This window comes from Moschus berezovskii, chromosome 20 (genome assembly GCF_049115385.1).
Source record: "Moschus berezovskii isolate FMDL1 chromosome 20, NW_MosBer_1.0, whole genome shotgun sequence".
Classification (NCBI taxonomy): Eukaryota; Metazoa; Chordata; class Mammalia; order Artiodactyla; family Moschidae; genus Moschus; species Moschus berezovskii.
Genome location: NC_142479.1, coordinates 50,012,240 through 50,035,150, shown reverse-complemented (window position 1 = coordinate 50,035,150; position 22,911 = coordinate 50,012,240). Strand labels below are relative to the sequence as shown.

Here is a 22,911-nt window from a genome sequence, read left to right as displayed (position 1 = left end):
ATCTTTCCTTTTCTCCTTTGCTTTTCACGTCTCTCCACAGTTATTTGTAAGGCCTCCTCAGACAGGCATTTTGCTTTTTTTCATTTCTTTTTCTTGGGGATGGTCTTGCTCCGTCTCCTGTACAATGTCATGAACCTCCATTCATAGTTCTTCAGGCAATCTGTCTATCAGATCTATTCCCTTGAATCTATTTCTCACTTCCACTGTGTAATCGTAAGGGATTTGATTTAGATCATACCTGATTGGTCTAGTGTTTTTCCCTAAGTCTGAATTTGGCAACATCTGCCAGAGGTCTGAACAAAACACTTCTCCCCTTTGCCTTTCAATTCAGTTCAGTTCAGTCGCTCAGTCGTGTCCGACTCTCCGTGACCCCATGAATCACAGCACGCCAGGCCTCCCTGTCCATCACCAAATCCCGGAGTTCCCTCAAACTCATGTCCATCAAGTTGGTGATGCCATCCAGCCATCTCATTCTCTGTCGTCCCCTTCTCCTCCTGCCCCTAATCCTTCCCAGCATCAGACTCTTTTCCAGTGAGTCAGCTCGTCGCATGAGGTGGCCAAAGTATTGGAGTTTCAGCTTTAGCATCAGTCCTTCCAATGAACACCCAGGATTGATCTCCTTTAGAATGGACTGGTTGGATCTCCTTGCAGTCCAAGGGACTCTCAAGAGTCTTCTCCAGCACCACAGTTCAAAAGTATCAATTCTTCGGCGATCAGCTTTCTTCACAGTCCAACTCTCACATCCATACATGACCACTGGAAAAACCATAGCCTTGCCTTTACAATCCCTTAAACCTTAAAAACCCTTCATTAAGCTTGCAGAATTGTGTGTGGTGTGTTGGAAGGAAAGGAAAGTCCTTTCTCTCCAGGTTCATCTACATAGAAAGATTACTATTCACATACATTAGGGACCCATGAGCTTTTCTCTCTCCTTTCCCAATCAAGAACTTCAGACCTCAAGAGAGAATGGACCCTAAGATTCAGGAAACAGCTCTCACTTCCAGGCTGAAATGGAAAGAGGCAGTAAGGGTGTTGAGTGAGACCCACTCTGACTCCAAAAAAACTATGTCTGGTGCCTTGTCTCAGTTGAAAGGAGAGGATGGAAGAGGACGCCTAACCCCACAGAAGAATCTGAGTTATGTCTCAGCAACTGAACAAACATTTACACTTGTCACCAAAAATAAAACTAAAAACTAGAGAGTTCTGGGGAGAGGGAAAAAAAGAGAGAATCCTGTCTTTTTTTGTTTTCCAAGGGAGAAATCTGAGATTGGGAGCAGCTCAGCCCCTGGCCAATGCAGAAGACATAAAAGCAATAAGTATTTTGTACTGATTAAATTAATTCAGACCTAAGACCCTGTTTTTCAGAGAACTGCATGTAAGAGGGCTGGAGGTAAAGAAAGAGTAAAGCAAAACATTTTTCCAGTTTCCACATCCCTTTGACTTAGAGACAGTATTCAAAGAGAGGAATTTTAAAAAACAATTTTTTTCCCCTAGTGAAACAGAGGGAGTTTTTCATAAAGGGAGGACTCTGGAAGACACTCTGATTATTTTTGGTAGATTTATTTAACACACTTTTGAATTTTTTTTTTTAAATAGGATGTTGAAGAACCCAAAGCAAGGACTGACATGGGGCACTAACTGAATGCTTTTTTTCTTTTGTTTTGTGTCTGTCTGTCTGTTCTTCATCATTACATTCTAGGGATAAGCACAAGCTCTTTTTCATTTTTCTACTCAAGGTGGGAGACTCAGGTAAAGTCTACTGAACTCTGGTCCAAACACCCAAATGAAAACCAGGGGGAAAAAATCAGCTTTCCAGATCTCTGGTACTCTGTGAAGGAGAAGTCCTGTTTGGGATTGTTTGCTTGTTTCGCTTTCTCTTAATTTTTGCTTTCCCACTGAGTGTACAGCCCCATGCCACCCAACACAGAGAAATGACTCATAACTTGCCTCCTTCCTTTTCATTTCTATCCTGGGAATTCTGTAGAGATGGATTAGAGGAAAGTGTTTTTAGCAAAGGGCCCTCTTCCTTTTCACCTCTACGCAGAAAACTTTTCTTTGAAACTTCATTTTATACCACTTAACAGTCGAAACATAAATTCCAAAGAGTGAAGAGAAAGAGAACCTTCCCATGCAGGTAACAATACTTGTCTCCCCAGCCTGCTTTCCCTAACTGCTGCAGCCACGTGTGCAGAACTGTGTACAAGGTCTGCTTGATTGTATTTCGGAGGCACAAGTAACAATGCTTGTTTATAGATAGGTCTGTGAACGTGTGAGAGAAGTTGGCATATCTCTTTGGGAATGTGCCAAGGTGTGGATTTCAACGGGTTTTGAAATATGTGGCAAGGCAAGCCTGCACACCCTTTCAAAGGTGTCTTTGCAATCCCCATCCAATGCATCCAAATCACTGAATTTGAATTGCTAAATACAGACCCCCTGCAGGATTAGGAACTTGCCTCACCCCACCCATCCTTCAGAGAAGGCGTGGCCTTTTGCCTTCCTCTAACTCAGGGTAGTGTCCCTCCTGCCAGGCCCCAAAGGTGGGGATTGAAAATTGAGTTCCAAAAAATGACTGAGTATTAATTGGAGAGACAGTGGAGTAACTGGAAGTGGTGGAGGGTGGGAAGCTCGGGGCTGGAGAAGATCGTGGGACAGCTCTTTCTGCCAACTGCCAGCCTGTTTCCTCACACATGCCTTGGAGGCTTTTCTTCCGCACAGCTTGTTGCCTAGCTTCTGCCTCTTTAGACTCCCCAGCCCCCAAAACATTAGCTTCCAGCAAAGGCTGTGTCTGAAATGGAGAATCAGAGAACTCTGGTTAAAATTGTCAGACCCATGCCTAGGACCATTGAACCTTTGAGTTTTTTCAGGTCACTGCTGAGAAATTCCCTTCCCCAACTCTGTTCTTCTTAGGGGGCCCTTGATCTAGAAATCTAACCCTAGAGAGGAACTCCAGGAACTGGAGGTGATTTTTTCTTTTCCATGACACTTTTCACTTCCTTTTTCTTGCTTTAAGTTAGGTTCCTGTTCTGTGACCAGGATCCACATGTGTAGGGCTACGGTGGGAGTAAGCAAGAGGGTGTCATTAATTCCCAACAATTTCCAACAATGCTAACTAACCACACCAGAATGGATGATCTTCCCAAGAGTTCTGAGAAACTTCCAGTAGGTAACCACTATCGCCCTTGACTTTGTTCAGCATTAAAAGTAATGCTCCCCTCAATGTTCTCTTTCAGACCCAAACAAACCTAAGAACTCCCGTGTGTGATTTCACTTTATTGGGCCTAGAAGGGGAGGACATCCCAAACATTTTTAGAAAAGGAAACCTTGATCCATTGGCGTATAAAGGACACTGCACCCTGTGGAGTTGAGTTGAGTGATGGAGAAGTGAAAGGAAGGCTTGTTCGCAGCGGAAGCACCTACCTAGATCTCCCTACAGAAGGACAGTTTCTTTATTTTCTATCAACATTTCTACCAATCTAAACATCCAGCTGGGCCTTCAAACCCCTGACATTTCTAAAATTGAGTCTTTTCTTGAGTTTACACTTGCTACAGTAAAGGAAGCTCAAACAAAACAAACAAACAAAAACTGGGAGCACACTTGTTCTGGAGCTGCAAAGGGAATTCTGTCATTAGCCTGAGATAAATACCTTTAATGAATGAACGGAAGTCGAAGAAGAAAATATTTCCTAAGTCCGCATCCATCTGTCGCCCTACTTTCATTATTTTCATATGAATCCATTGATCATGGTAACACTCTTGGACTAATTAAACGTCTGAAATGACATCATTTCAGAACACCATTTTGGGGAGTGACCGACTTCTAGACAAGAGGAATTTGCTTCAATATTCACTTGTCCAACAAATATTTACTGAGCTATGTTCCAGGCATTGTTGAAGGCACTAGAAATGCAGCAATGAGCAAAACAGAAATCTCAGCTTTCATGGATCTTACAGTCTAAAAAGTTAGGAAGTTAGAGGATATTTTCATATGTGATGCTGGTAACATGCATGTCACTTCTTTATTGTCTTAGGGCTTTTAGTATCTTTGGAAAGAGAATCCAAGCTATTACAAGTTTACTAAATTTTTCTACCATTAGATGTAGTTCAATGACACTAATAACATGGCCCTTTGCAGTCCTGGATCATGTCCCCAACCTGACAGTCCCATTTTAGCCGATCTCCATACACCCCTTCCCCAAAAAGACAATCATTTGCTGAGTCGTCTCTCCTCTGGGAGGCCCAGGCACTGGTCCAGCAACAGTGGAGAGACCAGGGCATGACCCCACGACCGGGACCCTTCCCCGCCCTCTGGCCTCCCCTGGACAGGCAGCTCCTCTGGGGCTGGGGGATGGGGGGCTGCAAGCCATTCAGGGCTGAACTCTCTGTGAACCAGGAAGGGAAGCGGGTGGGGGCTGCAGAGCAGAGCCAGCCGAGCTGGCTGGGGAGGCCAGGCTTCTGGGCAAACCTCTCTGGCTGAGTAAATACTGAGCTGCCTCATCTCCAAGGTGGGGGTTGAAATGGAGCTGTCAGGCCAGAGTAAACTGAAGGGAGCTTTGGAGCCTCTGAGGAACAGAAGGTACATGTTTTATGGGGCTCCCTCCCTCCTATGTTCTCCCCCTAGGCAGAAAGGGCTATAGGGCTCAGAATTGTCTAGACCCAAGCTAGTGATCTTGAGAGCTGGAGGAAACTGACTGGAGTGGGTGGGGGAGAAACAGTAATTTTAATTAGCTCAAACTAAGCCTGTAGACTATATACAACATGATGCTCTCCCCACCCCTCCCTACCACCCCCTTTCCCAGACCAAGTTTAACATTCTTTCTCACTTACGTCTTCTATTATCAGAAGGAAGGATGAGTAAAGCTGTAGTGAGATAATGCAACTTATATTAAAGACTGGGAAAGCAGGCACAGAAAAGTTAAGTGACTGATTCAAGGGCGCCCTTGGCAGAGGAAGCTCTGGTCTCCTGACTTCCTACAAAATTCTTCTCTGTATCCACTTATTTCCCAATGAAGAGAATGACAGTGGCCAAGAGGTCCTACTTTGAATGGAAGTCAACAGCTGCTGATCCATTCTGTTCCCCCAGGAATGGACATTAAATATTTTGCATCTCTAACTCCTGTTCTATGAAATTGCAAAAGATGAAGCATCTGGAATATTATGGTTGAGTCATATAAAGGAGGCCATGCAAGGAAGTTCATAGAGCTAGGACCGAACCATCACAAAATAAAATCTGGTACAATTGCAGGGGGTGCCAAAGTCATGGACAACGGTGAGAATGTGCTCCCAGAATTATGCAATGAGACTGTCTGGCCCAAAGCAGGTCTCATTCCAATGTTGCACTTGCTATGAACTAATATTCTGTGGGGCTACCCTGAACTGTTTCATTCATAACTGTTTTACTTCCCAGCAGCAAACTCCATGGTTATGGTACCACATGAGTCTACAGGTACGGCGCTGGAGGATGAAGGTTAAAGAATGTCTACTTCTAGCATACCAAGGCCAAGCACACCTCAATAAAAATGTCTTATATGAATACCTAAAACAGAAAACCTCTACTGTACACTGCCAGGCAGTGTCCTAAGCATGTCTCATGCATCTCACTTATTCAACTTCCCTCATTTTACATCTGAAGAAACAGAAGCACAGGGAAGCTGATTCACTGGCATAAACTCACTCACCCAGCTGATAAGAGAACCACACTGAAACTAAGGGGAACCACACTGAAAGCTAAGCTACACAGAGCCCTTGCCCTCCACTACTCTAAATTAGGAACTCAACGTGTCTGCCTTCAGGACTTCTGACCCACCCTCCCCGTAGAGAAGGGAGAGACAGTCCTGGAGGCCCAGGACAACTCTCCTCTTCTGCAGGTGAGTGGGCTGAGACCTGAAGGAAAGGGTCTCAGCCAGACCCACCTGAGTGTTCTCAGCTGCTAAGAAGGGAATCCCCTCTACCTGTCCTTAGCTCCAAAACCTGTCTCTAGTCTCACCCACCATTCAGGGATCAGCCAAGATATGAGTGTGAGAAGAGAAAATGTCTGTGTACCCCAAAGGGTCAAGATGTACCCTGGAATTGATTAGGGACATGTTCCCTTTAATAATTATAGGTGTTAACATAGCTCACATTTATTTATTAGGGACTGTTCCCTAATATTTTATACATATAAACCTATCTATTAATATCAACCCTATGAAATAGATGCCCACCTTGGAGAAAATTAAACTGGGCAACCTGCCCAAGGCCACAAGGCTGTGAGAAGCAGGGCCCACCATGTAGCCTCCACTCCACCCAACCCTCTGAATGATTTGAACCCACATATCTTGGCCTTCCTCTCAGGTTCATCTGGATCTCTGCCTCTTAGTCATCAGGAGAGGCCCCTAGCCTCCCCACCTCCTCCCAGCCCCATCCCACCAACTCCCCTCCAGCAGCCCAGTGGTATTGGTGCAAGGAATATTCACAACAAAGACATCCACGTTAAAAGTTAAGAACTTCAGGGCTTTTTAAATCTCTTTTTCTTGTCTCTCTCATCCAGATCAAAGGGCCTCACATTGGAAGAACAAACGCTGAAAAAAAAAAGCAAATGAAAGAGGAAAAGTTCACACTTAGGGCTGAGAAACAGATGGTGCAGAGGGTTGGGTGGAGTGGAGGCTACATGGTGGGGGAGGGTCCGGCAGCTACTCCTCGGAAACCTTGACAAACTTTGAACCTGAGAACTTTCCCCCCCATGAAGAATCAAGGAGGGGGGTGTATCTTTATTTCAAGAGTTTTATTTTCAAAATAGGAGACTTTTTGGAGATCTTGTAAATGGAGGTGTTGGAATGGAGGCCTTTAAAATTTTCAGAAAATGTATTTTCAGATTTCCTGGTAAATAGAATTCCCTTTGCCCCCTCAATGGCTGTGAAAAAAACCCCTACCTGAAAGGCATGGTGGAGACTATGAAGGAAGCAGCATGTCATCTATTCTGGAAAGTTTAAAAATGTGGTTTTGCTTGTTTGATTGTTTGTACCAACCACTCCTTTGTCAAGTTAGATAGGAAAATACAGTGACCTTTTGTTTCTGCAATAAATAACTTCCATGTAGACCAGTCTGAGGCCTCAGATAAGTAGGATTTGGGGAGAGTACAAAGCAGGAAAGGAGTTAGGATCAAAGAGGATGGGGGGCGCTCAGATGTATTGTGGATTCTTTTGAGCAAGCCTGTTAACAGAGAATTTTGCCCCTCATCCCTCCATGGGGGCGGGAATCAAATGGTTCCTTCTGCTATGGCCAAAAATCCAATAGACCAACCTCCCCTAGGCCCTGTAAGCCCCAGTCTGAGGTGCAGGGTCATCATACTTTGGGTCCTGCTCTAACAAAAGGTCCTTCCTCCTTGGTTTTCTGCCCAGTGGTCCAAAGTTTGCAGGATCCAGAAATACCCCAACCAGAAGGCTCTATCAGCTGACATCGAATGGCTCCAAGCAAGGGGAGTTTTGTTTCCACAGACACTGCTCTGTGCCCTCTGTCAAGGTGACCCCTTTGGGGAAGCCAACCTTGGTGGCAATTTCAATTAAATGCAGAAAAGCAAATAGATTTTTTTTTTTTAAGACAGAGGGCAAAGTATCAGCTTCTGGGAAATCTGGGCTTCCTCTTCCAAACCACTTGTCTTCTCCAGCTGGACTGTGCAATTATTGATAACTTGGCCTCTCCTATAACAGCACCAATTTCATTAGGAAGCAAATGCTTGGCGTTTCTTGCGCACACTGCTAGTCTTTTTCGCTCCTTGTCTTCCTTTGAATGGTCGAGAAATCAATAGATGGAGTGGATAAGACGCCTCCTTGGTCCTGCTGCCCGCTCCCAGCTGTCCTGGCCCAAGGCACTGGGGCTCCCGGGCTCCCCGGAATCAATAAACCGGGCGGGAAGCCGCAGACCTGCGTTCTCTGGACTGCACTTCGGGGCGGGAAAGCGGACGGTTTGCTACCGTCTCGGCGCTGCCCGACTCTGGCCCCCTTCCCTGCCCCCGCCTCCGCTGACCAAACGGGACCTGTGGTCAGTGGGACCCGCCGGGAGACAATTGCTACCCCCGCGGGCGCGGCGTCGGCTTGTTTGGAAAGCCCGGGGGCGCTTCGAGGTAAAAAGGTCAGCGCGGAACTGGGGTTTACCTCCTCCGCCCACCCCAGGCCCCTGGGGCTCCAACCTGCCGCTGCCTCCCCCGCACCCCACCGACCCCTCGGCCCGTTCGCCGCGCCTCCCACGCCGTCCAGCGCTGTAGACCCGGGCGGTCTCCGTGAGCCGGAAGGACCGCACTTCGGAGGCGGCTGCTACGGCCAGAGTCTCCCAGCCGCGCCGGTTCCCGGGCACCGATGTCCCGGTTGGGTGGAAAGGTGCCGGCCTGGGGGCGGGAGTAGAAGGGTTAACCTGTGTGCCAGTCTGATGTTTGTCGGGCGACCCACCGTCTGACTTTCGCTAAGCAAGAATTGTCAGGAAACGGACAGTACACAGCCTTCCCAGCCAATATTTATTGAGGCCCACTCTATGCCAGGCCTCGCTCTGGATATGGGGGAGGGAGGAGGGGGAAGGGGTAGAGGGCGCTTCCCTTCGCCTTTCCCCAACTTCCTCCTCTTTTCACTCCCTTTTCTGTTCCTTCCAAACAGACCCACTCTTCTCCTTTCCTGCCTTCCTCTCACGACGGTCTCCGAACTGTTTCCTCGCCACCGCCTTTGCCCTCCAGGTCTTGCCACGTTCCTCCAATGACGGCTGTCAGATTAGGAAACCTAGGACCGGGTTCTGCTTAGGCCCCACCCAGTAAGTCCTTCTCTTTACCCAGCTGAGATCATAAAGCTCAGCTGCTTCCAACTCAGCCAACTTGCATCTACTCTTTCCACATCTCTCCCCCAGCGATCTTGGAGAGAACCTCCTTTACCCCTAGACAGAGGAGCAGAAGAGGCGGGAGGAGGGGAAAACAGGCTTTATTGAAATGAGGTAGCTGGAGGTACAGAGAGAACCCGGTTGCTTGGGGCTCAGGTTTCCGGAAAGAGTGGTGTCTCCACTGTCCCAAGGTTCAGAGAAATGCTTGATGCTGGTCGGAGCTCTCCCTTCACCTGGGCCTCCCTGGGCTGCAGCAGGGGTGGGGGTGGAGATGAGGAAGAAGGTCCTGGCTTTTCCAGGAGGCAATAAATAGGGGAGAAACTAGTGGGGGCGAGCCTGCGCCTTCCTGGTAGAGGCTTGCTGGGGTCCAGCCTCAAACAACATTCCAGAAGTCTCTGAAGTACCAAGTTCCAAAACACTTTGGTAGCTTCCAGATGAAGTCGCAGCGGGGGTGGGGGGGCTGGGGGGGACAGGTCTCAGAAAACAACTTCTGGAGGCCGCTAGTGCAATACAAATGTGCCAGGAGGGGGTTAATAGGGTTCGATGGGGTGGTGGGGGGAGATTTTTTGGTCTGTCACAAGGCAGCTGGTGCTATTCTAAGGTCTGTGGCAACTAGAGAGATTAAGCATTGGTCATACGCCAGCACCCAAATACCTCCCACACAGGAAACCTTCTCTCTGTCCTGGGCCTAGAAGAGGGAATTAGGATAAAAAGAGTGCTTGAAAGGAGAGTCCTTGAAGCTCAAAGGCACTAGACTGAACAAATGGAAGTTGGAAGGGAAAGGAGAACCCGGGAGGTTGGGACTTGCTCCCACCCCATCCGAGGGCTGATCCCCAGATTAGAGGCAGAGAGAAGCCCTTCCCTCACATTAGACAGGTTGGGTCTCCAGTGCCTCTGGTCTGGTAGGGTCCCCAGCCATCAGCACCCTGCCCAGACTGGAGGAAAGCAGTCCCCCATTCCTGCCAAAGGCAGCTCTGAACTGGCGCCCCAGCCTAAGTAGAAGAGCTGAGGCCAAGATTAGGGAGAACAGAGGAGAGGGCTGGACAGGACTCCTCGGCGCTCTGGTGCCGAGGAGTCCCGGGTGGGAGGTTTAGTTCAGGAGGTGACAGAGCTGGGCGAAGCTTCCGGGGAGGTGCACGTGGACTGGTCGGAGGTGTCTCCAGTCGCCTCCTTGGGACAGCCTGGAGGGGCTGGGGGCACCCGGCCTCCCTCCCGCTCCCGCTTCTTCTGCTTCATGCGCCGGTTCTGGAACCATATCTTGACCTGCGTCTCATTGAGCTCCAGGGTGGCAGCGATCTCTACCCTCCGGGCCCGGCTCAGGTACTTGTTGAAATGGAACTCCTTCTCCAGTTCGGTCAGCTGCCGCGTGGTGAAGTTGGTGCGGAGGCCACCTGGCGCGCCCAGGCCCAGCTCGGACACCTTCGCTAGGGCGGGGCAAGAGAAGGGCCACGTCAGTTCTCTCCTCTTTCTCCTTCCCCTCCCCTCCCCCCACCCTGCCAGCTCTGCACCCCCAGTCACCATTCTATCCAGTTTCAGCTCTCAAAGTTTCCATGGATTATCAGGCACCCCTCCAGGCAACCTGGAGCAGCCCCCTACACTTTCATCCCCCAGCTCCCCCTCCTCCGAACACCAGGTCCTGGGCCTGCGCTGAGCACACAGATCAGGAAGTAGGGGTGTGTGTGGAGACTTACTCTTAAGGATAACTGGGCACTCACTGGGTGGGGAGACCCCACCTGACCTGAGACTGAGCACAGTGCTCCTACCTGCCTCTACCCGGTGGTGCAGACAGGAACCCAGCCCAGGACACCTTAGTGCAAAAACAGCAGAGCCGCTCTGAGCCCCCAGAGAGGGGGTGGCCACGTCTGAGCCCTACCTGTCTTAGGTGGGTTCCTCTTAACCTTCATCCAGTCGAAGGTCTGGGCTGTAGGGGTGCTCGTTTCTGACGCGCAGGCAGATTCCTTGTCCTCGGAGAGGAGATCAGCACAGGCCGGTGCAAAGCTCCCTGTCTGCTCGTTCCCATAATGGGGCTGCGGTGGAGGGTAGGGCCCCGGGCCCACTCCAGCGGTTCCATAGCCATCGGAGGACAAGGCCCCTAGCTGGGCCCCATAACTTGAAGGATGAAAATAGCCTCCATCTCCTTCCAGCTGGCCCAGAGGGTAGTACTGAGAAGACCCGTAGCTGGCACTGCAGGCAGCCGGGGAGTACCCCGAGGTTACAGAGCTGGGGAAGGGCACCCCTAATGCCGAGGATGGCTGTTGGGCCGGATAGCCTGAGTTCTGCTGAAGTGCAGAGCTGGGTAGCCCCCCACCATAGCGGGTCTCGCCTGCATAGCTGTCAACAGCGGAAGCCGAGCTGGGGGGGAAGGAGGTAGGGGCGCTGTGGGCGCTGTAGGCGCTGGGTCCCCGGTTACAGAGAGGGTACTCTAAGAAGGAGTTCATCCTATTATAGTCCATGCGTGGAGGCCGCAGGAGGGTCGGCCTGTTTCGGGGAGACACCCTCTTGCCCTACAACCTTTCGGCAGTATGTCACAGCGCCAAAGCTTGCATCCATGGCCTAACCCAGCTTGCCTGGGCCAGCGCTCCCCCAGGAAGGGGGTAGGGAGTGGGGGTGGAAGGGTGCATGTGATCTCTCCCAGGCCAATGGGCGCAGCGGGCCACAGTTTGGCAGCCCCAGCGCCCATCCATCACCCCCCAAGCATTAGCATGACAAAGACACTTCAATCACCCGCAGCCCATCCATCTGAGGGCGACATGGAAGCGTCAAAAACATCTTTCTTCAAAGACTTTTGGAAAGAAGGGACCAGAGGGAGAGGGGGCAAAAGTTAGAGGAATATTCAAGACTTTCCTCCCGTCTCAGTCCCCAAGGCCTTCAATAGGCTCCTAGGTTATTAGATTTGGACAAATTCAACCCAGCTGCCCTTCATTCTTCCCACCAACCCCCCCTCACCTCACAAAGGAGCAACCCCCTCCTAAAGTCTGTAGACCAGGAGATGGGGAATCCAGACTCCTTTGCCCAGAACTCCCACTCTGAGTTTCTTTCTCCTAATTTGGGGTGATGGGCTAGAACAGCCAAGTGAGGTGTGTTGTCTTGGGCCAAATGGATGACTGTGAAGGAAGAGGGTGCAAAAACACCTAAGGGTGTGAGGCAGGGCCTAGAATCTAGAGGAAGAATTCATTAAGTGAGGGGTGGGAAACTGGCATTTCAAGGAGCAAGACAAGATGACAGAACTGCGGAGAAGAGGATGAGAAATGCCCCATTCCCCTGTCCACCTCTTCACATAACCACTCTCTCCTCATTCACACATCCATTTCTCTCCCTCAGCTTCTTGTTATATTCTCTCTGTCTCAATCCATCTCTCTGTTCCTCCATCTCTCTCCATATTTATATTCCTTCCCTACCTATCCATCAACTCATCTCTCCGGATGTATTTATTCTCTCTCTAGCCATCCATAGCTGTAGCTGGCTCACTCACTCAGACTCAAATAACTCCCTGTGTCTCTCCAGAGAGCCACAATGAGCACAGAGCTAGGTGATGTTTACTTACAGGTGAAGATGAGGGAATTTTTATTCTTTTCCTGAAATGTTTTAAACTAGTGTAGTGCATTCTTCTGGTTCCTTCCTGCCCCACACCCCTCTCCCCCAGAATCCCAAGCCTCAAATCCATAAATTCAATAGCAGTTACATCTTAAAGAGTACTCAAGTTTCCAATGAATTTTCTAGGATAGATCAAAGGAGTTTGCTTAGAGAATGGGAGCTTCCATGTGGCGGTCTTGAGGCTCAGGAGGGGAGTCTCTCCCCTTTCCGCTGGGTGTGTCTGTTGGGTTATGGTTGGGGGAGGGGAAGAGAACAGGAAGTGCCTCCTTCACTCTGTTCAGACTGAGATGGAACTAGAGGGAAGCTGTTAGGTAGAGCCCATTGATTCCCCTCCTCCAGACTCTGGGGACAAGAGCTTGGCGCAGTCTAACACCCACGCTCATTTGTAATCTGTCAGGGTGTCTGCCTGGCTGAGGCCTGGGGCCGGGGCTAGGGCAAGTCCAGGAGGGCAAGAGTTCAGAGGAGGATCTCTGTAAACAACTGAGCTAAGGGGAGGAAGGGGAAAGCAGGTGGGACAGGCCCAGAGAGGACCCTCAAAACTTCTCAGGCTTCCCCACCCCAAAAAGGGCAGGGCGAGTCCTCATCTCTCTGCAAGGAGGCCCAAAGTTGTCTCTCTGTCTCTGCGTCACTGCTCCCTCTCTGTTTCCCAGTTCCCTTGCTGTGCCTGTTCTCTACTTTCTGTCTCTGTCACCAGACTCGCACTGCCTTTCTCTTTTCTTAATAACTTAGCCCCCAACTATGAAAAGGCTTAAAGCATTTCACAGGACCCCTGCTTCCCTCCCTCCTCATGTGTACTCTGCTTCAGAGGAGCAGGACAAGTTGTGGGGAGGGACCAGCTGGCAACCCTTCTAAGAGAGATGCAGTGGGGGAGGGGGAGGGAATGTTCAGTGCCAAGTGATGAGGATGGACAAAGGAAAGCAGGGTTGAGGTGGGAGGTGGAAGTTGGGGGCAGGCGGTGGCTGCAGAAGTATTGAAGAGAAAAGGAGTATTGAGGGGAGAGCAAGCATATTTCTGTTGCCCTTTTTGGGTTTGTAGATGCTCCCAACTATTTCCTCTCACTTTAAGATGTCCTCCACAGAGGCCTTTGGAAAAGAGGGAAGTAGGGAACCAGGGTTTCCCTTCAAACCTCACATCTGAGCTAGGCCTTTATCTGACCTGGCTGCCCTTCTTCTGGGAGACTTGAGACTCCACTTTCCACATTTCCCTCCCCGGGAGAACCTCCTCACCTCACCCCTTGCTCTTCTAATCAAGGAAACAATTTGAGGTCTAAAAGAGGAAGTAAATTCCAAATCAGATTGATAAAAGAGTAGAAATCATTCTGGGAGCTGGGGAAATGCAGTCTCCCTAGTTAATAGCTGAAGTCACCAATGGTCTATTATAAATACAGAAGGAAAGGGGTGGAGCAAAACTGCCTCAAGTTGTACTATTACTACTGCAGCAAAACTGCAGTAGTTGTTTAGGCCTCAGCTTCCCAGTTCATCCCTGAACCTTGCTACCTTCTCCTGTGTAGCAAAAAGATGAAAACTTTCCAGATTTCCTGCTGGCTTCCCTGGTGACTCAGCGGTAAAGAATCCGCTTGTAGTGCAGAAGACATGGGTTCAATCCCTGAGTCTGGAAGATCCCATGGAGGAGGAAATGGCAGTATTCTTGTCTGGGAAATCCTATGGACTGAGCCTGGTGGGCTACAATCTATGGGGTTGCGAAGTCAGACATGACTGAACAACTAAACAACAACTCCCAACCCCAGCAGAAAGGACTGAGAGAAAAGGCAACATGGGTTCTTAGGTTCCCAGGCTCTTCCTCCTTAAAAGAAACTTCACTGGCCTCTGGCTTGAGGAGAAAATCTGTGGAGCCTGGATTCCTTGTTAGGCCCACAGCTGAGGGCAACCAAAACAAAGTAATCCCCATCTGAAGTAACCTGTGGCCTATAGGATTATCTAGTTGACCAGATTAAATTCACCAGAGATGGTCTGGGTAGACTCAACACCAAAGTTAAAAATGGTTGATTTCCTCTTTTTACAATCTATTTAGACATAAAGGTGAGCAAGGAGAACACAGGCATATTTAGAACTGATATGATCTTTGAGAGATGCTGGTCCCTATACCACTAAGACAAGACCATTCTAATCAGAATAGGGATGTGTTAGTAGTTTATACCTGATTCTGGACTTTTCAGTGGAGGAAGCTGCCTTAGCTGAGGGTTGGCAGAAGCAATCGGAACAGATCTTTCATTAGGTCCTTAAGTGCCTCTCTGCCTGCTCTCCCAGCCAAAGCCCAAAATCAAAGACTGGAACTTAAGAATTAAAAGGATATTCGGGGTTATAATATTTTTCTCTATAAGAAATGATTTCTTGTTGCTGTTTTTGGGGAGGACGCAATCTGAATTTAGTGGTGTGTTTTATTGCAAGCTCATTAAATTGTCACATGTCTGGTTGAGAACTATAGACTGGATGGTGCATATTGTAATGGGAAGACTATTAGTTTTGGGCCTAGAAAACTTGGGTTCAAATCCTTGCTTAGCCATTTCTTAGCATTATAATCCTGGACAAGTTCTCCGGTTTCTCTGAATCTCAGCCTCAGAGAAGAAGTATGGGTTTAATACTGCTTACCTCCTTACACTGTTAGTAGGATTAAAGCAAACAAGAAAATATAAACCATAGAGAACTCTGTAAGTGTATGATATTAACATATACATGCACATTCTGAAATACTGAGTCAGTCTTCTGTTTTTAATATAACTGACATATTAAAATATGGAAATATGTGATGGGAAAATAGCAGATGTGCTATATTTTTATATACCATATCACCATATATTATGTAATGTGTACTTTGTCATATGTACATTTCATTGAAAATTCAGAAGACTGCCTCTGTTCAGGCAAAGAATTTTCTTCTAAACTGAAGAGGTTTTCTTTTTTTTTAAGTAAAGCCTAATATTATATAATTTATAACAAGCCCTAACCTTACCTAATATAACTGTAATATTATATAATCTATTAAAACTGCAGCAGAAAGATTTGAGGTTGGGCATTAACAAAAACTCCCTGACTTTCCCAATTTGGGAGAAAACTGTCCTTGTCAGGGTTGAGGGTTGAACCTGACTTCTGTGATGTCAGAACAGGATGTAAACCTTCATCTGGAAGGAAAAATAAGTCAGAGAGTTGGGATCTTGCTAAAAGGAAAGATCAGAGTGACATGAAGAGTTGAAATAATTTTCTACTTAATTGGGCTTATCCAGGTATAGTGGTTGTGGCCAAAATATCCACATTGGGAACTTTATTGAACACTGATTTAGCTGAATTTGTATCCAAATGACTCTCCAGATTGTGATTTTTCTGTGGTGGTTGGGAATTAGAGACAGTTTTGTGTGTTAGCTACACAGTCATGTCCAACTCTGTAACCCCATGGACTGCAGCCTACTCGGCTCCTCTGTTCATGGGATTTCCTAGGCAAGAATACTGGAGTGGGTTGCCATTTCCTTCTCCAGGGGATTGTCCCAAACCAGGAATCTAACCCAGGTCTCCTGCATCATAGGCAGATTCTTTACCATCTGAGACACCAGGGAAGTCCAGAGAAGGTTTTAGGAAGGCACTTTTACTGCTGACTTTCTCCTCAGAGGAGGAAGCAGTTTGTTATATTTCCTTCAGGCACCAAATATCTGCTTCTGAGTATGAAGAAGGATGGGGGTGGGGGAGCAGGGGGGCAGAGCTGGGTTGGAAAGGTCAGTGGAGTATTTGGGCCACATTAGCTGCAACAGGTGGAGAGACTGATGTAGGACCCAAGAGTCTACTTTCTGCAAACTGAGGACATGTATTCAATAGAGCTTATTTCAAGAGGATGTACAGTGGGACCCTTGAGTGTTTGTCAGAGACTTGAAGGAAAGGTGGGGAGAAGGTTTAGCAGAGCTATTTAGGGAGACCCATAATTTGTACCTATGTTCTGATACCCTAGCAACCAGATAAACACTGACCAAAGGGGATTTTTAAAGTCTAGTACGCTGGGAATTCCTGGCAGCCCAGTGGTTAGGACTCAGTGCTTCCACTACAGGGGCCACAGGTTCCATCCCTGGTCCAGGAACTAAGATCCAACATGCCTCAGTGTGACCAAAGTGCATGCATGCTCAGTCGTGGCTGACTCTTTGCGACCCCGTGGACTGTAACCTGCCAGGCTACTCTATCCATGAAATTTTTCAGGCAAGAATACTGGAGTGGGTTGCCATTTCCTACTCCAGGGGATCTTCCCGACCCAGGGATTGAACCCATGTCTTCTGCGTCTCTGCACTGGCAGGCAGATTCTTTACCACTTCACCACCTAGGAAGCCCTTAAATAAATAAATAAACGTTTAAAATTTTTTAAAAAATGAAGTCTAGTACATGATGGCAAAGAAGTTTGGTGCCTCATTTTTTTTATAAAATGTCCTACTTCTTAATACTCATATTCATTGAATATCTTGTGCCTGACACAGCACTACAGCTAATTACATATTTGTTGGGAAGATTTCTCTCCCTGCTCACTTAAATAATGCTTGGGGCATGATTGTTGGTGTAAATAGGCAAATTAAAATTCATTAAAATGGCTCTACCAGATACTTGGGAAGTGGGTTATCATCAGACATCAAAAGTCACCACCTCCATTTAAAAGCACCTAACACCATGTGCTATAATAAATATGTGATACATTGTTTGTGAAGACTAATGAATATACTTTTGGCATATACTGATGCAGAAAACTGATGCAGTTCTTCCATTTATTTTACAGTTGGAGAAACTGAGGTCCAGAAAGGGGAAGAGACTTACCCAGGCATAAGTTTTTTTTAAATGTAATGACTCAGGGTTAGAATGATTGGAAATAATTTCTCAATCTAACAGTCTTTTGCTTCACCATAATATTAATGGGCTGTTCTTCTTAAAAAATGACTCACCAAGAGTAGGGCAGACTGACCAGCAGCTTTCAGGACAGCACTGAAGCCTTCCCACTCCAGCCACAGCCAATTTATAACCAGTCTGTCCTACAGACCACTTAAGAGGAGCCATACCACATCAGGATGGGATAACTGAGTGCAGCCACCTGGCACTGCCCTCTAACCTGCCATTGAGGGGGGACAGTCTGCTGCCTTGTCCAAGAACTCCCTCCTCTTTGCCTTCCTTCTCCGTAGCCAGCCTGGAAAACTCAGGTTAAAAAGGATGACCCTAGAGATGGAACAAACAAAAGGAGCTAACTTAGAACACAAGTTAGGCACCCTGAGTCCTGGTCCCTTATGCATTCTAAATTGCCATGCATTCCTTTTAATTTGAAGTCAGATGGAACAGAAAAGAGAAGTCATTTCTTTTTAGAAATACCTTGCCTCTTTGTTCTTCTCTGGTGGCATCAAAGATGGTGAGTTTCATGAACAGGAAACAGGAGAAAGAAACAGAGGCTGTGTGTTGCCTGTAAAAACAGCTCTAACTCCTCTCTAATAAGCAAGGGAAATACTGGACCTTCTGATTTCCTGGATTGGTTGTTTCTCACCCCCAGGATGCAAAAAGGAGCCTAGAACTAAGCAGGTAGATTGAGTCTTTGGTTGGGTCCACCCAACTCCCACTCAGTTGGGCAGGGAAGATTCAGGAATGATGCAGCCTTGGGCAGAAGCTAAAATTCAGGGCCCTTTGGGTCTCTGGTTTGCGTTGGGGAGGATTGGAAGGAGGTGACCAGATAAAGTGGGTGAAAAATTGTTAAACATGGAGGAAGGCAGGAAGCAAGGTGGCACTATGATCCAGCAGTACTTCTCAGACTTTAGTATGTCTGTAAATTACTTGGGGTTCTGCTAAATTGAGATTTTGATTCAGTACATTTGGAGTGGGGCCTAAGAGTCTGCATTTCTAACTAGCCCACAGGTAGTGCTGATGCTGCTGGTCCATGGAGCAGCAAGTCTCTTAAAAAACTGGAGCCTCAGAGGCCCCTGAGTATTACAGACCAAGTCATGATTCCAGGAGGTGAATTCTCTCCAACGGAGCAGAGCCTGTATTTTTGGCATTGATGAAGTGTGCTCTCCTTTGACCAAGGAAAGCTGAAAGGTGGGCAATTAGCAAGATCCTTCTGGTATTCTCCATCTTTGTAAACAATCTGCTATAGCTGAAAGAGCATTTTTAATTAGCCCAAATTATCTAGTTTGGCTGTCCACAGAAATCAAAACCCCAGCTGAAATGTCTGTTTTATTTTGTTGGTGTAGAGATGGCTATGTGCTGTGATTTTAAAGATGTTAAACACTGCCTATAGGCATATTTTATGGAGAAATAAACACACAGACCAATGAGATGTATAGTGTGGTTTTAATATATATTCACTTATTTATGGGGAAAATAAACACACAAGCCAACAAGCTGTATTATTACTTTAATATATTGAGATTATTTCATATGTATATATTTTATGAGGGAAAATAAACTAATAAGATACATGATATTATAATAACACATCTAATTGTTCTATATTAATTTATTTATGAAAGAAATAAGTGCACTTTAACATGGCATAAGATTATTTAATGCAAGAGATGAATTCTACATTAAGACAGTTTAAGGGATTAAATTCCAGCTGAATAAGATGTGTGTACTGCCCACACTGAAAGACCAGATTTAAAAATAAATATGCAGGGTCTGTTTAGTCCTGTATGTCACGACCTGTGTCGGCTCCAGGCTTTTCCTGACAGTTGGTGCCTCTCAGCGCCTGGTACTCCAAGTCCCCGTCCTGCTGGTTCAGGGGAAAGTCTGGGAGGTCCGGGAATAAACTGCTTTTCAAGAACAGCAGCATCTGCTGGGGAGGTAGCCCTGCGGTGTCTGTTTCTGAGCCCGAGAAATATTAAATAAACCTAAGGAGGATGGATGGCTTTCCAGGGCCCTTTAAATCTCCACGTTCCCCGGAACAAACCAGGAGGCAGGTGGAAAGATCGATCCTTGCCTCCCGCTTACTGGGTTTGCAAGAAACCTGCTAAGGTGCGGTGGGGGATAGGAAATAGTGCTGAGCCGGCAAATGAAGTTGTTGGCAAAGACAGGTAGGTCTGCGTGTGGAGAACGCTCTGGCCGGGCATCACATCCCAGAGCGAAGGATCAAAAGTCGGATTTGGCGAGGCAGACCCAGCCATTATGATCCACCATTCACCCTCTCCCATTCCCACCCCCTTGCGGACTATCTGTCCGGCTCGCATCCTCAGCATCCGTTGGGCTGATTTTTCAAACAATACAAAAACAAAAAAGGAGGTTTCCGGGTTCCCTGTCTTCACGGGCATCGGGATGATCCAAAAAGGTGAAGGTGGGTGCGGGGACGGTCCCGGGGCTGGCCGCGCGCATCCTGAAGCGGCTGTCATGGCGGCCACAGTCTCTTCCCTCCCCTCCCTGCCTCCCGACCCCAGCGCCATTTTGAGCATCTTCCTGGCTTCCCTGTCTCTCTCCCGCTCTCCTCGCTCCTCCTTCGCTCCATACAAGTCAAGCGCCTCCTAACGCTGCCCGGGCCTCCCGGGGCTTGTCGCCCTGCAGCTCCTCGGACGCTCCTCCCAACCCCAGGAGCCTTAGGGTGACTGAGGGACCCGAAGAGCATTAGTGCCCGCCCCCGCTACATTTTCCACACGGCCTCCTTTCTTGTCCACTTGGAGGCCAGTGACCATTCCTGGGCACGGGACCCTGCTTCTCAAGAAAATCGCCGACCCCACTCCACTCCTTGGCCCTGCGCATGACCCCAGACCTCGGGTTCCCCAGGCGTCCTGCGCTCTGGAAAAAACCCCTCCATTCCTCTTGGGGCACTGAGGCGAGCAGCCTAGGAAGCCCTGGGGATCCTCCCAATCTAGCTGAACCTCTACGCCTCCCGCCACGACTCTGAAGCCTGTGTCTGAGATCTCTTCTTGCTCTCACTTCAGTTGGCAGCACACCCTCTCCCTCCAAGGGGCCCCTTTTGTACCACCCGGACTTACCCGACCCAGAGCAGAGCCAGAGACAAGAGACAGAGACCCAGAAAGAGAGAGGGCGGCCTGGCCTAGTGGGTGCGGGGAGGAAAGGGACTGGGTCCCAACACAAACACTAACTCGTTTCCGTATTATAAAGACATTTATTTAATCTATGAAAATAATGTACAATAAATACTTTCCCCTTTTCCTATTAGTAAAGAATTTTAATAAATAATCTACGGCCTAAAACTTGAGAGAGAGGAAAATAGGTTCCTCTAGTTCTTTTTAAGAAAGCACACCCGCCCCCTCCCCAGAGTATAATTATTCCTGAGATTTCGTTGGAAAGATTCTACCAAATGGATTTTTTTATGTGTCCTTTTAAAAAGACGCCCGTGTGTCCAATATTTTCGAGAAGAAAGGAGGTGGATTAAACGTTAGTTCAATAATACCTGAATTTTAGCAAAACACATAAAGAAGGTCCATACGACTTGGGGAGGGGGGTCCTTGGGTTTCCCCGCAGGCTGCTGAGGGGGGCCGGGGGTCGAGAGAGGAAGCGGGTTATTAAGGGAACTGCAGGTCGATGGCACACAGCGTGCTGGTGAAGAAGTCCAGCTCTTCCTCGGAAAAGGGAACCGGGCTGTCCAGAGAGCCCTGTAGACTAGGGGAGAGACCTCCGGACAGCTGGAGACAGGAGTCAGCCGCGAAGAAGCTGAGGTCGGGCAAGAAAGGCGAATCCTGCGGCTCCGAGAAGGCGTCTTCTGGCAACGGCTCGGGCTCCCGTCCGCCGGCCCCGCGCAGCGCACCGCCCGGGCTCCGCGCGTCTGCGCCCTCCACGCGAGCGGCCGAAGGCCTGGGACCGGAGGCGCCCGGAGGCCCCTGCGCGACCTCGGGCGGTTGACAACAGGCTGCTCGCGAGGCCCGCAGTACGGAGGGGCGGCCCGGGCTAGGCACAGCCTCTTCGACTGGCTCGCCGGTGTTCTGCGGCGCGCCGGGGCAGGCTGGCTCCCGGTCGGGCGGCTCTCGGTGCTGCGTCTGCCGCTTGTGCTTCATGCGCCGGTTCTGGAACCACACTTTCACCTGCCTCTCGGTGAGGTCCAGCAAGGCCGCGATCTCCACGCGTCGCGGCCGGCACAGGTACTTGTTAAAGTGGAATTCCTTCTCCAGCTCCAGCAGCTGCGTGTTGGTGTAAGCGGTGCGCAGCCTGCGCGCCCCGCCGCCGGCGGCCTCCGGCAGTCCCGGCCCATCTGCGGGGAAAGCGGGCTGGGCGTCAACGCGGGCCGTGTCCTCAGCCCAACCTCAACTCGGCTGAAATAAAAGACTGTCCCATCTTCCCAAAACAATGTCAGCGGCACCCCCGACCTGCCCGCCTACCAAAGCGGCTCGCTCCCACGGCTCTTGCCTTCTTTCTCGTCGCTCTCTAGCCGCAAGACCCGGCCAGAGTCAGCGCACAGCATTCAGAGAGCCGCCCACGGACCATGCAGGGGTTAGGGAGCGGCTCCCTTTCGCCCCCAGAACCTCAGAGCCCCTCCCAGGTCCTCCGAGTGGATCCCTCATTTCAGCACTTTCCAACTGAGCCTGGGGAGAGGATTCATAAAGAAAGATTGTTCCTCACCTCTTCTCCCTAGCCCCTAGCTCTCAAATTCCCCCTCTTCTAGAGCTAGATGGGATTGAATCTTTTCCTGACTCCAGATTCGACCCCATCCAACAACACTCCTCCACACAGCTAAATGTGAAACCTCAATCGAATCCTTTTCTCCTAGCAGAAAAAGATGCTCTTCCCCAACCAGCTTCCAAAATCTGCTGTAAGGAAAGGGGGGAAAAAATGCTGGCAGTGGCCAGGCCTGAACCACAACGGTCTTTTCTGTTTCCTAGTCCCTGGAATCGACGGGGACAAGAAACCCCAACAGGCTCGACACCTTTTTCTACCTCCCCCATCGCTCCTTCCCCCCACCGTTTTTTCTAACTGCCCCTCACCCAACCCCTATCACGCTTACCGACCTGCCGGCGATCCGACCCCGGAGACCGGGACGGAGGAGGCGGACGGGGGAGACGTGGCGGATTGGCTGGGTTTCTTGGCGGATTTCTTCTCTTTCATCCAGGGGAACTCGGGGGCCAGGGGGGCGGCGGGGAGCGGCGGCAGCGGCGGAAGAGCGGGCCCATCTTCGGCTCGCTTTTGGCTCCCGGGTCTCTGAAGGGTGGAGGCGCCGGGCTGGAGGCTGGGGAAGGTTTGCTCGAAAGGAGGAGGAGGAGGAATTAATGTCGACTCCTTGATTGATGAAGTTTGAAATGTCTCCAAGACAGCGGGGAAGGAAGTCAGACACTCGGCGAGCGATGGCTGGCTGTTTATAAACCCAATCTCCCTCTCAAATTCAAAATTCATGGCTTTCAATGGTGGGGGAGGGGGCCTGCTGGGGGGGCGTCAGGAGGGAGGATCGGAAGGGACCCCCCCTCCTGCCCCCCCCAGGTTTGTGTGATGCAGCGATTTTGGGAGGGGGAGATTTTGTTCTCTCTCTCTTTTTTGTTTTTTTAAATTTTGGGTCTTTATAATTGTATATTGCTGATAA

The 22,911-nt window shown here is 49.0% G+C and overlaps 2 protein-coding genes across 2 annotated transcripts; both read right to left on the bottom strand.

Annotated features, from left to right (window-relative positions):
- Positions 1-9,930: 9,930 nt before the first annotated feature.
- Positions 9,931-11,288, bottom strand: HOXB1 (homeobox B1). The gene is made up of 2 exons (XM_055396827.2): positions 10,709-11,288; positions 9,931-10,259 (listed from the first exon to the last, which is right to left on the bottom strand). Exons 1-2 carry the CDS (start codon positions 11,286-11,288, stop codon positions 9,931-9,933), a joined length of 909 nt encoding a protein of 302 aa, XP_055252802.1.
- Positions 11,289-20,496: 9,208 nt separating this feature from the next.
- Positions 20,497-22,830, bottom strand: HOXB2 (homeobox B2). The gene is made up of 2 exons (XM_055407645.2): positions 22,346-22,830; positions 20,497-21,591 (listed from the first exon to the last, which is right to left on the bottom strand). Exons 1-2 carry the CDS (start codon positions 22,725-22,727, stop codon positions 20,909-20,911), a joined length of 1,065 nt encoding a protein of 354 aa, XP_055263620.2. The 5' UTR covers positions 22,728-22,830; the 3' UTR covers positions 20,497-20,908.
- Positions 22,831-22,911: the final 81 nt, after the last annotated feature.

Excerpts from the sequence above, each read along its gene's own strand:
- HOXB1 (XM_055396827.2), bottom strand. The coding sequence starts at position 11,288 with ATGGACTATAATAGGATGAACTCCTTCTTAGAGTACCCTCTCTGTAAC. Across the intron at positions 10,260-10,708 it reads GAGGAACCCACCTAAGACAG|CGAAGGTGTCCGAGCTGGGC; the intron begins GTAGGGCTCAGA and ends GCCCCGCCCTAG.
- HOXB2 (XM_055407645.2), bottom strand. The coding sequence starts at position 22,727 with ATGAATTTTGAATTTGAGAGGGAGATTGGGTTTATAAACAGCCAGCCA. Across the intron at positions 21,592-22,345 it reads CGGGGTCGGATCGCCGGCAG|ATGGGCCGGGACTGCCGGAG; the intron begins GTCGGTAAGCGT and ends CTTTCCCCGCAG.